This window comes from Daldinia caldariorum (genome assembly GCF_022478825.1).
Source record: "Daldinia caldariorum strain CBS 122874 unplaced genomic scaffold F4812scaffold_2, whole genome shotgun sequence".
Lineage (NCBI taxonomy): Eukaryota > Fungi > Ascomycota > Sordariomycetes > Xylariales > Hypoxylaceae > Daldinia > Daldinia caldariorum.
This window is the reverse complement of record NW_025953038.1, coordinates 1,853,871-1,867,632: the sequence shown is the minus strand read 5'-3', so window position 1 is coordinate 1,867,632 and position 13,762 is coordinate 1,853,871. Positions and strand designations below refer to the sequence as shown.

At 46.5% G+C, this 13,762-nt stretch overlaps 5 protein-coding genes across 5 annotated transcripts; 2 read left to right on the top strand and 3 right to left on the bottom strand.

Moving 5' to 3' along the window:
* Window positions 1-393: 393 nt before the first annotated feature.
* Window positions 394-2,887, bottom strand: F4812DRAFT_414494 (FAD/NAD(P)-binding domain-containing protein). The gene is made up of 6 exons (XM_047932892.1): window positions 2,539-2,887; window positions 2,377-2,446; window positions 2,238-2,318; window positions 1,820-2,170; window positions 1,337-1,762; window positions 394-1,277 (listed from the first exon to the last, which is right to left on the bottom strand). Exons 1-6 carry the CDS (start codon window positions 2,550-2,552, stop codon window positions 672-674), a joined length of 1,548 nt encoding a protein of 515 aa, XP_047793863.1. The 5' UTR covers window positions 2,553-2,887; the 3' UTR covers window positions 394-671.
* An 837-nt stretch (window positions 2,888-3,724) lies between these two features.
* Window positions 3,725-4,629, top strand: F4812DRAFT_183336 (uncharacterized protein). Its single transcript, XM_047930048.1, has 2 exons — window positions 3,725-3,860; window positions 3,939-4,629. Exon 2 carries the CDS (start codon window positions 4,161-4,163, stop codon window positions 4,596-4,598), a length of 438 nt encoding a protein of 145 aa, XP_047793862.1. The 5' UTR covers window positions 3,725-3,860; window positions 3,939-4,160; the 3' UTR covers window positions 4,599-4,629.
* A 2,624-nt stretch (window positions 4,630-7,253) lies between these two features.
* Window positions 7,254-9,647, top strand: F4812DRAFT_414484 (TPT-domain-containing protein). The gene is made up of 5 exons (XM_047932891.1): window positions 7,254-7,833; window positions 7,911-7,978; window positions 8,039-8,262; window positions 8,325-8,732; window positions 8,792-9,647. Exons 1-5 carry the CDS (start codon window positions 7,697-7,699, stop codon window positions 9,155-9,157), a joined length of 1,203 nt encoding a protein of 400 aa, XP_047793861.1. The 5' UTR covers window positions 7,254-7,696; the 3' UTR covers window positions 9,158-9,647.
* Window positions 9,648-11,322, bottom strand: F4812DRAFT_414481 (ribosomal L27e protein family-domain-containing protein). Its single transcript, XM_047932890.1, has 3 exons — window positions 11,123-11,322; window positions 10,495-10,831; window positions 9,648-10,307 (listed from the first exon to the last, which is right to left on the bottom strand). The coding sequence occupies exons 1-3, from the start codon at window positions 11,183-11,185 to the stop codon at window positions 10,300-10,302; spliced, it is 408 nt and encodes a 135-aa protein (XP_047793860.1). The 5' UTR covers window positions 11,186-11,322; the 3' UTR covers window positions 9,648-10,299.
* A 1,044-nt stretch (window positions 11,323-12,366) lies between these two features.
* On the bottom strand, window positions 12,367-13,464 carry F4812DRAFT_183257 (uncharacterized protein). The gene has a single exon (XM_047930047.1). It carries the CDS (start codon window positions 13,188-13,190, stop codon window positions 12,399-12,401), a length of 792 nt encoding a protein of 263 aa, XP_047793859.1. The 5' UTR covers window positions 13,191-13,464; the 3' UTR covers window positions 12,367-12,398.
* Window positions 13,465-13,762: the final 298 nt, after the last annotated feature.

The following is a 13,762-nucleotide window of genomic DNA, read 5'->3' as shown; positions in this document are numbered from 1 at the left end:
AAAATGGAACGCTTAGTAGCAATATTATATAACAATATAACAATAAAGAGACGGTCGGTATATTCTCACGTTTAGCAGTATGCCATGATTTAACCTTAGGATAACAAGCATATATTAACCGGCCAGAACATCTGAACCTGTACGGCTTCAGATACTCTATGGATGCATTGTACAATACCTATTGTAACCCAAGAAATCCCTGCATTTGAGTTAGGTACTTAAGGTAGAGGGCGTTACAAATTCCCATCCGTGTCATACCCACCTAGGTTGATGATGGCATAGGCGTTTCATCTCCTATCATATTAGAGGTACCTTAGGTATAGGTAGTATTTATTGTTTCGAACCTATCAGCTCATTATCACATGACAGATTAAACCTCTGCGTCGATGAATAAGTGGTAAGCTCATAAATTTATTTTTATTCATTAATAAGTCCTTTTGGATGAACAACCTAGCAATATCGGCTTTTCATGCCGTTTCGTTACTGCAAGATCAAGTCAGAATCGTTACAGCATCCCGCCACCCATCGTCCTCATCAAAACATGAAACAACTACATGCCCTATGTAGTTCTCAACGAAAAACTCCTTTTTAGTTCTTCTAATATCTATAACTATAGAAGTCAAGAGAGTACGCGTCTCCGGGCCATCCTAACTACCCATGTAGATAACTTCTTACTTCGAGTGAGAAGGTAGAGAGGTACCGTTCTTCTTAGTAGAAAGAGGGCCTTGGTCAAGGCGGCGCTCGGTGTTTTGGCGGCTGTTGACGAAGTCAGGGTAATTGAGAGTAAGCTCAACCGCACCGTTGACAATGTGGTCGGCAGCCTCAACACCCAACATAAATGAGTGGTCCTGGTTGCCAACCTCGTATCGCCAGCTGCCGAAGCGGCCACGCGAGTAGATGTCGAGGTCTTGAAGCTTAGGGAGGAGTTGCTTCAGAACACCCTCACGCTCAAGAGTAGGTGTGGGGTAACCGTGGTCGAACTTGCGGTGGTAGGTGGAGACAATCTCATCGTCGGGCTTGATCATCTCAGTGTTGATCAGTCCCTGGATGCAGTCCTTGAGCAGGTTGGCCTCGTCGACCGGCTTCATCGATGATTGCGAAACCTCAAGCATGATAGACCAGTAGGGTCCCTCCTTGGGGTCAGTGCTCACGGGCTTGCTGCCGTCGGCAATTTGGATAGTGGGAAGCTTGACATCAGCCTGGGGCTGGTTGTAGGGGGAGTAGTTGGAGAAGATAGTGGCGCGGTAGAAGGGGCAGTTGTCCTCGGGGAAGTATAGCTACAATAGTTAGTTATAGTTCGCTACGTGTCAAAAGCAAGATAGAATGAATGGCTTACCCAGCACTTGTCACCAATACGCTCGGGTCGGGCACCTCGGAGACCAACACCAATAACGTGGGTGGAAGAGTAGAACAGACCCTTGCTCAGGGTAACCAGCTCCTGGTTGCCCATGGACTCAACCAGTTGGTCGACGTTCATGGTGGAGATAAGCTTGTCGTAGCCAATGGTGGTGCCATCCTTGAGGGTGACGACCTTCTTGGTAGCGTCAACTTTGGTGACCTCGCCCTTCTTACCGAAGCGCTTCTTCTCATCGGGGAGGGTGTTTGCAACAGCAATCCAGATACCACCAGTACCGTCACGGGCGGGGAAGCGGAAAGTGGCGTTGGGGCCCCAGTTACCGGCAACCTTGTTGAGAACAACGTTCTTCACCACGTTCTTGACGTCAGGGGCAGCGACACGCTCGCCCAGCCATTGGCATTGCATCTGCGTTGGGGGTTAGAAAAGGTACAAAGACCCGGTTTGTACGAGAGTATAGCTTACCTTAGTAGTGGGAACAGCCCAAACCTTGTAGTTGTAGGGCCTCATGAACATGTTGGCAATGCCAGCACCGGTCATGCGCATGATCCACTCGTCAAAGTCCTTAGGCTTGGTGTTTGCGACGCGAACTTCGAGGGAAGCATCGATCAAGCCATCGAGAGCTTCGACCTGGTCCTCCTTAGGCAGCATGGAGATGTTGTTCTGGAAGGGATAAGGAACCCAGAGGCCCTTGTAGCGGACGTAGGAGATACGCTGGTGAGTGTACCAGTCATCTTCCTTGGGGAGGGCCTCGTCGATGCAGTCGTCGAAGTACTTGTAGTGAGAGAAAATGACGTGGCCACCGACATCGTAGAGCTATAGCATAGAACCCAAGGTTAGTTACTCGCTAGGCACGACGAGCTGGAAAATGGTATAAACTTACGAAGCCCTCAGGAGTGACATCTGTAGAGGCAAGACCACCAGCCTTCTCGTTGGAGTCAATGATGAGCCATGAAGGACCGTTCTGTTAGTAGAGGTTAGCCCAAAAGTGCACATCAGTCTGAAAGGCGGTGAGGGCATACTAGCTGGTGGAGGCGCTTCGCAGCACCCAAACCCGTAGGGCCAGCACCGATAACGAGAACGTCGACGTTACTATCAGAGAAGTAATGTCAGTCAGTTAGACTTTCCTAAGAAATAAAGATTTTGGGAGTTCTTTCCCCTTGGTATGAAACCAGGAAACTTACATGTCTGCACACATCTTGTCCTTGGTTTATTTGGATAGATATGGTTTCCAGGCCAAGGCGGGGAAAGACGATCAGGTTCAAGAGACGTGGGAAGGCAGAAGGGTCTTTACAAGGCGAAAAGAACGGATGAGAGACTATCCAAGTCAATGAATGTTACAGGATAAAGCCCGTCTATAACTCTAAGTTATACGCGAATGGAATGGGTGTGGCAGACAAGGAGGATTCTCAAATGGAAGAGAAACCAAGTAATAGGAGAGAGCAGCGTTGGTGTTTTCTATAATATTTTTGGACCTTATTTTTTGGAGGGGTACTAGATAAACTAAAATTGTGGATGATACTTTAGTGCCACCCTAAGCTGGGTACAGGGCTAGTGCGAGTGGGTGGTGCAGTGGGTGGTGCAGTGGGTGGTGCAGTGGTGCAGGCCTGCAGCAGGTTGTGTGCGCCCCACGCACCAAGCCACCCCTGTCTCTCCGTCATGTAAACCGCAACTTGGCAACATTCATCCGCCCAATTGGATGGGGTCTGATACTTAATTCGGTAAAGATGGTACCTGCACCTGCAACCCTGCATCTGTATGGGGTATAGAGTGTACAAGTGTTCAGTGGCTGAAATATGTGGACATTTTTCCTCGAGAAAAGTACCTCCAGTCTTAATCCCCAGTCTTTAATAACCCTCAGCTTCCAGTTCTTTATCAGGTATCATCGTTGCTACCTAATAGAGGCATATCAAATAAAACCTAGCCCTAGCAGAGAGAGAATATACACAGAAGTACAACATGAATTAGGTGTACATTTATTTACATATATTACCTCGCAAACGCAAAGGTAACACAATCAAGGGAGTACAACCGAATATTGGAGCAATCGAGACTTTGTATAAAACGGTGTGGCTAAATCAAAAGATCCAAGATAAAGTTAGGTATTTGCTGGAAGACAAGATTAGATTGTTTGAGGCGGATGCAGGGACCAAAGGGTAACGGGTTTCCCGTCGAAACTCTGCTGGACTCTGAACTCTGGAGTGGTCAAAGTCGAAAGTAGGTAGTGCCTAGTTCCTCACTACCTCGATACCATCATGATTCGCTTGAGTAGCACGAATTTTAGTACTCATGAACACCGCCTAGTTACCGCTAGTTTGCCTCTTCTTTTTCTTCTCGGGCAACCATTGACGAGCCACGAGTCAGCAACTCAGGGGTAAAATTTAGGAGCAGAGGAGACTCTTCCCTACATGCCTACCTACCTAGGTAGGCAATAAATTCCTCAATTAGGGGCGAGCAATATGTTATGACGATCGCTAGTCGCTGATCAACTACTTACATCTAACATGTATGTTAACTCACTTGGACATACCCGCATGTGAAGAGACCAGGAAGAAGAGATAGCAAGGCTGATAAAGCCAGGTAGGATGGCAGGATGGCAGGATATGAGCGAATTCGGGGTTGTGTGGCTGCAAGTAAAGAGAGCATTAATAGTAAAAGTGAGGGTTGATCAACGACCGCCGGGAAACCCCTGCCCGCAATCTTATAGTAAGATGAAGCTCATACCCACCCCCTGTACGCGTCAACCATCGAGCCTCCAAATGTATCGCGCACGACATTTTAGCCTCGACGACCTGAAATAGATAGCATGTGCTTACCGTCGTGGGGTTTCATTATCTTTCCTCAATTGTCTCCTCGATTACCTATCGCCTTTCTCTATGGCGTCTTGGTGATACCACGTGTTGCATGCAAAGACAAGCCCGGTAGGAGATGCTATTGCGCATTTTACCGGCCAACAGCTTCACCGTTATCGTCGTCGTCAACCCCAACGTTTCTTCCCCGGTGTTTTTTTTTCTCCCCCGACGCTTTCTCCCCGGTGCGGTATGCCAAACTCCACACTGGAGCTATCAGGACAGTTCTTCTTGCAGTATGTGCGTTGCATGGTTCTCCCGCAACTCAAGCGGTGGGGGAACGACTTCGTGAGGAGATACCCAGAAAAATGAATCTACCACAAGCCCAGCCAGCTCTAGAACCCCCGGCATCTAAAGTTGGTGTAAAGTTGGTGTTGCAATTATCTACCAAATAAAATAACTAATATCGGAGTAAGCTCTTCTTAAGTTCTATCATCTATGCGTGGCTTCCAACCACCTATCCGCTTCCTAGCTGTCTTGTCGCTTTGGCGATTAACGTGTTGCATTCGTCACCTAAATTGGGAATTTGAAGATCGTTTAATTTCGATAAGGTCGTGTCCCGCCCATGCCCAGGTTCGATGGCTATTTTCCATGCCCCAGCCATGTACCTGTATTTGTACCTGTACATCAGCCCTTTGTCGATCTTCTTTTCCGCTCATGGCAGTGCCAAGTTTGGCCATCCCTCTCAACTCTCTCAACTTAGACTTCCTGACTTCTAGTTGGGGCCTCAGGACCGGTTAGCTCCGCGAGATCGACGGTCAAGATTTGCAAACTTGCCCAAGCCGCCGTCTCAAGTTTATATTTTGTCCCACTCGTCCGCCTGGCGGCTCAAAAAGTAATACCCGAAATACCCTAGTTTTAGTTCTGCTGAAACCGAGTTGGGAATAACTTTCGAGTATACGTACAATGTGTGAATCCCTAATTAAATAAACTAATATCTACACTAGGTATACATAGGAGATGACGATAGTCAAAGTATAGTGGGGAGGCTAGGAAATGTCGGGCAGTCAAAGATGCAGATATCTAATCCATACTGTACCGATCTGATCTCTTGCTTTACATAGTATGGCTTGATGGCTTAATGGCTTAGCATTGTTAGGGTGGCTACTATAAATATACAAAAATTACCGCGAACATAGATACCTCACATAGGTAATAAATGCTTAATTGTCTGTCACTTTGAGCATTGTAGAAAGTTCATTGAATTAAATCAGAAACAGCTGTACGCGTAGTTTTGGCGTAACATGAGCATAGCTTGAGCCTGTTCCTGGACAAAGCAAGCCAGGGGTAACCCTCTTACATCATACCATTATCCCGCATAATGTTCATTTTTCAAAGCACGGTAATAAATTATGATAATTATATTGGTATCTGCAGGCGTAATACACCGCGGACAGACCTTCTAACAAACCAAGGCACTTATTGCACGTGGCGAACAACGTCCAACGGTTAGTGTACATTACATCGTACGTTGGACGCAGCAGCAGCGTAGGCGAAGAAAAAGGGCTGACATGCAGCAGCCGACGCCATTAAAAATCGCTTACTTAGCTGAATAAAGCCTGCCTGAGCTGCGACAAGGAACCAACGAGGATAGGGGCTGTTGCATCTATGTGCTTAATCTACCTAATATTATTTATCTGCAACATGGCTGCATGGGCAACCGTTTGCCTGGGACGCAAGATGCCGCTCAGCTATGCCACTCAGTCAGCAGCGAGACATTGACTAAAACATACGTAAGTGTCAACAACTGTGATATGGGCGGACGCGGGCACGCGACGGGACCGGCGTAATTCGCGGCGATGGAACGTTTGAAGGTTGGATGTATCGAATCGAGAGCCTCAAATCCGATACCTATACGCGGCTTTGAAGTTTACCTAGGTAGGTACCTTATAATATATATAGAGGTAAGGTACACACCTTGCTTGCATCTCGTATTTTGGGCCGAAGAGAATTCTGATGACGTTCGATACGAACAAACCTTACGACCACAACCCGCGACAAGTGGCCAATGGAGAGGACGGAGATCAAAATCCGAACGCTTAGTCTGCCATGCGGACGTAAATGGTGTGAAGGACCCCGCGTAATCTCATATCTAGTATTCACGATAGCCTCTGGTGGCCTAGTCTTGACTGACCCGTCCATAAAGCATCGTTGGAAATCGGAGCTTTTTTGATTTCTTTTTTTTTTTCGGTTGAAACTACGTCACAGCGGAGTTAGCAATCCCATTAAGCGGTACAATTTGTAGTGTAACGAACTAGGAATAGAGAGAACCTGTGGGAAGCCTAAAATGGACTTACAATACCTACAATAATATTTCGACTTACAAGTCACGAACTTCAAAAAAGCGAAGAATGCTGTTAGTCCTACTTCTAGCACAAAAAAAAAAGTCCATCATTAAAGTTATAAGACCTCTTTTTGGAGTGTTATCTTGAAACAAGTAGGTAATAGGTAACCAGCTCAAAAAGAGAGCATTGCAATCTTCTAAAATTGTATTGGACGAACCACAAAAGTGTTCCAAGGCCAGGTTCTGTAGCTGCCCTGCTGCCGTGGGGGAGGGATACATGTATTCAATGCCACCACACCGCTGGCCAATGATAAAATGAGAGCTTCCTAGAAACGACATCAGTGGCTGTTGATTGCAGGTTTTAGATATTTCCTCATTTCGCACTAGTTCATTTAGGGCAACGCCACGCAATTATTAGCCCCTGATACCCCTGGCACGGAGGGAATTCCAGGGAATGAGCTTTAGTGGGGGTGGATTAGATTGTGATTGTACCTATACACCGTCCTCCCTTCACCGGTACCTCGACATGCATAGGTCGTACACAACTGTCCACTAACAAGTACCTCTCATGCACTAAAGGCACAGCCCGAGAGCAGGAAAAAAAAAGATATGCCTGTACCTAAGCAAAAGGCACGCACTGGATGATGGGACCGTGTTTAAAAGCTCTAATTCAATTGGGACGGCTAAAATTGTGCGGGATACATGTAAACAGGTACCACTGAAAAGGGTGACTTAGGTACCAGCTTACCTAGTGTCCCTAATTGAGTAAGCCTGGATAAGCCTGTCCACTGTCCACTGTACAGTACCGTCCATTCTAAAAATTTATTAGCCGTACCATCTCTTTTTTTGCAATCCTCTCTCTTTTTATCCATCCTCTCTTTTTCCTTCGTCACCACTGCTTCCCCTTCCAGTCGTTGGTGAATCTCTTTCCTCCTCACACACCAAAAAAAAACTTCATATTTTTTGAAGTTTAAAGGAAGAGAGGAAATAATAGTTGACACTCGGCGATACTTACTGCAAGACTTGCAAACAGTAACGCCACCCTCCAAATTCATCTAAATCTTTAATTGGTCTCAGCAGGCTTGGCCTTGTCGCTCATTCATTATCCGTGTCCTCTTCAATTCATTCTGTCCCCTTTTTTTTAATCTAGTTACATCGCTCTCGCGACACATCTTCAACCTTCACCTAAGACGTGAATAATCAATAAAAATGGCGGACGACAAGAGTCGTACCTCAGGTGAGGTTCCCCGACCGGAACCAAAGGGCCCCATCCTGCCCACCACGAACCCCGAGGCCGACAAGCCTCAACCTCCCAAGGCGGCTATCCACCCGGCTTTCTACGTTGCGTATGTCGAGTCCCGAATGAATACACAGTCACGATCCCTTTGATAAAGCAAGACGCGTAGCTAACAAGTCGCTGCAGAGTATGGATCAGTCTCTCGTCATCTGTCATTCTGTTCAACAAATGGATTCTCGACACGCTCGAATTCCGTAAGAACCTTGAAATTATATCGATTTAGCTCAGTAAATAGGATCTAACAGGCGTTTTAGGTTATCCCGTCATCTTAACCACCTACCACTTGACCTTTGCAACCATCGCGACACAACTAATGGCGCGCTACACTAGCCTCCTCGATGGTCGCAAGTCTGTTAAGATGACTGGACGCGTCTACCTTCGTGCTATCGTTCCTATCGGTGTCTTCTTCAGCTTAAGTTTGATATGCGGTAACTTGACCTACCTGTACCTCAGTGTCGCTTTCATCCAGATGATCAAGGTACGAATACTACGAAGATTCGATTACGGAGGTACACATTCGCTAACGAGGTATTACAATAGGCCACTACTCCCGTCGCTGTCCTGCTTTCCAGCTGGGCCATGGGTCTTGCACCCCCCAACTTGAGGCAACTCCTCAACGTGTCCGCCATTGTTGTTGGTGTCATGATTGCCTCGTTCGGTGAGATCCGATTCGTCTGGATTGGTTTCTTCTACCAGTTGGGAGGTCTCTTGTTCGAAGCTATCCGTCTCAACCTCGTTCAGGCCCTGCTGAGCTCTGCCGAGTACAAGATGGATCCTCTCGTCTCTCTATACTACTTCGCCCCCATCTGCGCTGTCATGAACGGTGTTGTTGCGCTTATCTGGGAGGTCCCCAAAGTCTCTCTAGCTGAAGTTTACCACGTTGGTCTCTTCACCTTCTTCTTGAACGGTCTCTGTGCCTTCCTACTTAACGTCTCAGTTGTCTTCTTGGTAAGTTTAAAATATCCAGCCAAGAAAAAATATATTCCATGGATTAATAAGTTCTATAGATTGGCAAGACCTCTGCGGTTATCATGACCCTTTGCGGTGTCCTCAAGGATGTCATGCTGGTCGTAGCCTCTATGATCATCTGGGGTACTCCTGTTTCCGGTCTCCAGGCCTTTGGTTACACCATTGCTCTCGGTGGCATGGTCTACTACAAGCTTGGTCTTGAGGCTATCAAGGGATATGCTGGTGAAGCTGGCCGACAGTGGGCTGAGTTCGGTGCTACCCGCCCTGCTCTACGCAAAGTTGTCGTCATTGCGGCAGCGCTACTATTTGTGTTCATCCTCTTCGGAGGTTTGGCCCCTAACTACGCCTACGACCCCTCGCAGTATCTTTCTGGTGCTGCTGAGAAGCTAGGCGTTTCCTCATGAGTGAATATGTGTCAACGAAACCTCTCCTTTCACCGTATGCCTTTGTAATCTTCTAGGTGGATGGGGGTTATAGCTCGGGTTCTATGATAACTTGGGTGTGACGGGTGAACGCTACGTGATGACCTGGTATGCGTTTCCCCTGATTTTTCTTCGGGTACATAATTACACATATTTTCCGATTCATCTTCGAGGAGGGGGATGGTAGTAGTTGGAGAGATTTTTCCTTTTTCTTTTTTGCCGTGGACACTGATGAAAGGGTAGTTAAACCACGGTGTTTTTTGTACGGCTATAGATAGCAGACAATGGCGTCACCGGGCAATTGCAAGGGTCGGGTTTGCATCTGCTCACATCACGACAGACAGGGCTGGTCTTCATGTAACTTAGAGAGCCTAGGAGGTATTAGACCTGAATGAAAACGATACTTAAAATTCGCACGTTAATTCATCATCATTTGCGCATTCTACAAGGGGTTAAATGTGATGTATATAGGTACCTATACATACCTAATTTAGGCTATCTAGGTAGGTAGGTATACCTACTCTGAAAACCCGGCTTAATGTCGTGTTGTACTACAAAAACTCCCTTACAATATGGAAGTCTTAAGCTGTATTGTACGTAAAAATATGCCTTGGTATGGGATGGGGTTTACGGATTCTACTTAGGGATATGGCAATAGTTATTTCTGTATTACTGTATGAAACGGTTTTGGTCCTCTGTAAGCGACAAATTCCGAAAATACTTAAGCGACTAGACGGGCAATCCAGGAAACCCATTTTAACCGATTGATTACAACTTGGAGCGCTGATCCCAGAAACCCGGAAGTAGTACGATCAACCGAAGCTTCGGTCAGTCTCAAGTTGAGATGGGTTTTGAAGATCACTCTCGGTTATTTGCAAAGGAGGCAAACGCGAGGGGTAGCACACAAAAGTTACTCGAGTACGGCCGAGACGTAGGGAAAGGGAAGGCAGCAGGGTTTTTTGTTTTTTTGGTTCATTCATTCAGACGTGTTCATTTTTCATATTTATGAATTCAGAGCATGTGACCCCTTTGAGGTGGTTTCCTAATGCCATTGATGATGCGATTTACATCCCAGACCGAACCCCCCTTAAGACCGAACGACGGAAGTAATGCAGACGAAAGGATTAGAATTCTGATTGAGCGTTAGTATAAGTTTTTCTTCCCTCTTTTTTATATATATAAAATTAAAAATTAAAAATAAAGCAAAGTAAATCTCTATGTATCACTCTCTTCATAACTCTACTCTTAAAGGGAGAGAGAGATATAGGTAGTAGATGTATGGAGATCCCGTGTGGAGAAGTAAAAGGGGGAATACGTACTCAGAGGAGTGAAGAACCATCTGTTCTTGCCGCTCGTGTACCGCTCCTCGAGGACCTTCTTGACGTTCTTCTTGGCATCCTCGCGCTGGCTGACCTCCTTGAAGGTCTCGCCGGAGATGACGCCCTTGAGGCCCTCGAGCTCAAGAGTGTATCGTGTGGGCATCAGGTGGTTGTAGTTGATAGCCTTGATGAAAGGCTTGATCTTGTTTCGCTTGTCCTGTCGCGTCTTGGACATGCGTCGGGTGATCTTGGAGGGGTAGCGCTCGATGCCCGCGACCAGGGCGTGGCCGTAGGGGTGTGCCTTGTTGCCGCTGTCGACGGGCTGGATGATGACGACCTGGAAGAGCGGATTTTCGTTAGAATAATGTTCCCCAATTCCTTTCTGCTAGTTCTAATAGCGTATGTGTATAATATATATATATATATATTATATAGCTCGATATGGTGTAAAATCAATCATGGCGAATTGCTGAAGTGGTTGTGCAATAATAATTCCGACGTGGACTCGTCGATTGTCGTAGTCGTGCCAAATCCGATCCATCCTTTCCCCCAAAATCCAGCAATTCTTAAAAATTCTTCAAAACAAACAAACAAAAATGACATTTCTTCATCCTCTTTAGTTACGTACCTTCTTACCGGCGTATCGGCCACGGGTGATGATGGCTACTCGGCCAACCTTAAGGAACTTCATCTTGTCGGCTCCGCTGTCGTCGTTTGTCGAAAGGGAAGTCGAGGTGTTGTCGGTGGGTTGGCGAACTGGTCGATTGAGAAGGAATTCGATAGTAAAGGTGGTTTGCGATGGGCTAAGAAAATCCAAAATGTGCCTGAGAAAATTAAGCGAAGGAAGGGTTCATTAGTTGATTGGCCTGATTGTGTGCGGTGGGGAGACCTTTTGGGCTGCATTATGTGGTCCGAGCTTTTGAGTGCATAACACGGAGCTGTACCTACTATGTACCTGATGTTTGACAAAAAAAAAGTTAAAGTGGGGAAGGAGAAAGGAAAGCTCAAAGATTCATCTTTAAAAATAAAACACCAAAAGTTTAGATAACCTCCTATCTCACTTACCTCTTATTCATAAGCAGACACAACCATATTGCTATAAAAACGACTTCTCATTAAAAATACTATACAATTTCATATAATTCAAAATGGCCCCTCCAACGTACATCATCTCCCGCGTAGGAGACCCTATCTTTGCACTTGCGATAGGACTCGGGGCAGCAGCTACAAGAATTAACCGTGAAGGAAAAGAAAAGGGTAGAACGACACAGCAGACGATCGAAGCTGGGAAGAGGTATATATCTCATATCTCATATTTCATATCTCATATAATACATAGGAAATCAAACATCTTCTTCTAGCATACAACTAATTTCTATTTAGACGAGTCAGTAATCTATTCAGCCAGTTGAAACAATAATATCTACATCACAATCAGCCGGTTATCACGTCTCTCACACCTTATAGGTCGGGACTTGCACTTCGGATAATAATTGGGTGTTCTATTCGTCTCATTCAACGTCTGTGTATGTTTGTTCATCACTATTCAAGTGATGGGTTGTTCTACCTATATCAGGTACTTTCTAAGTTTAAGCCCCAAGGGCTTTTTAATCACTACCCAATTATACCCTAACCAGTCAGAATCGAGTCTGCCATGGGCGTTTTCCTGTGCAGCATACTCAGTCTCGATGAGTCCATTGACTTAGGTACATGCGGTAACAAGAAACGAGAGATAGGAAGTTGGTGCTTCAGGATACGGCGAACAGCCAGAAGTTCGCCAGCGAATCGAATTATTAATGGTTCCAGTCGTACCAGCTCTTTCGATGGCTACCTATGTTAGGTAGTTTCCGAGGTACTCTAATAGAGTTACGGACGGGCTGTTATAATGTGGCTAAACGGACCCATCACGAAGCATACGCGGGACCATATTCCTTCTTCATAGCCTCTCTAACCATCTGGCCGCAAAGCTTGGCGGTAGGATTAGTACTCACAGCCAAGCCTTTCGCAATGTCGTTCCCGTATCTTCCTCCCAAAGCAAAATCTCTCGATGCCGCCTCTTCGAAGTCGTTCTTTGTCCACGCCTCTTCTTTTCGCCCGGCTATCCGAACTTGGCTTCCAGTTTGAAGGGATTTGAAGGTCATGTGGTAAATTGCTGCCCGTTGGGTATGCGCAAGTGACAACGTCTTCCCAGCCTGTGGCGAGACCGCTACGAAGAGACTCTTAGGTGTTAGCAAGGCAATGGCTTGGTCCAGATCAGAAAGGGCTAGGTCCGCCGCATGAGATCTCTCAAGCTCATCGACATCACCCAACAACCCTCTCGAATCCTGTTTATCAGATAGGAGCAGTGTATCTCCGTACAACCTCCTAAAAACCTGTGCTCGATTATTTCGGGCGCTAGCGTATTTGGGGTATTCCGTTATAAGTTCTCCGAGCTTGGACAGGCATTTTCGATATTCCTGTATCGGCTCCGTTTTTAACGCCGGCTGCAAGCCGGCTAGTTGCATCTCTAACTGTTGCATAGCCAATACGATATCGCGCTCTCTCTGGGATACACGGTCATATACAGACGTGTCCGTTATATTCGGATCCTTGGGTAAAGTTGGGTCTATGAGGACAGCTGTCGTTGGATTCGACTCCGGATCTCTGATTTTCTCGAGAACATTGAAGTCTCGTCGACTAAGGGAGCTTGCCGCCATACCAGGTTGTTTCTAAGCCGAGCTAGATTATTATGACGACGAATGGGTATTAAAGTACTTCGGAACGGATTACGTCGCAGGAATATGGTGGCTATGGCTATGATATGGTCGGTCATACAGTAAATCGATAAATATCAACCGGAATGGTCTTGAATAAATGGAATGGAAAATGCGACAAATATGCCCTGCAGGACGGCCTATTTGATTAATGATAGGTCAGCAGCACCACTTGAGAGCTTTGCCTCTGTATTCCGTTATTATGCATGCAGGCATCCTCGTTTCCCCACCTCTAGGGATAACCTTTCTTCCCCTTCTAACCGCACCAACCCATTTAGTGTTATTGGGCGTCTAGACAATGGGTGGCGTGCGTCTAGATAATGGGTGGCGTCGGGATATGTGCATGTGGTCTGGGCCCCGGGGAGGGTGGGCTACGGGGGTCGGCTAGCTTCGGCAGTCTGACGTCGGTGTTTTCCGCAGCCGCCAAATTTAGGTTGAGAGGCTCCAACGACCCTATCACGTCGAACGGGTCGGTCAGCTAGCTTTCTGAAATGTCCGTCCAACAACCCTTTCCC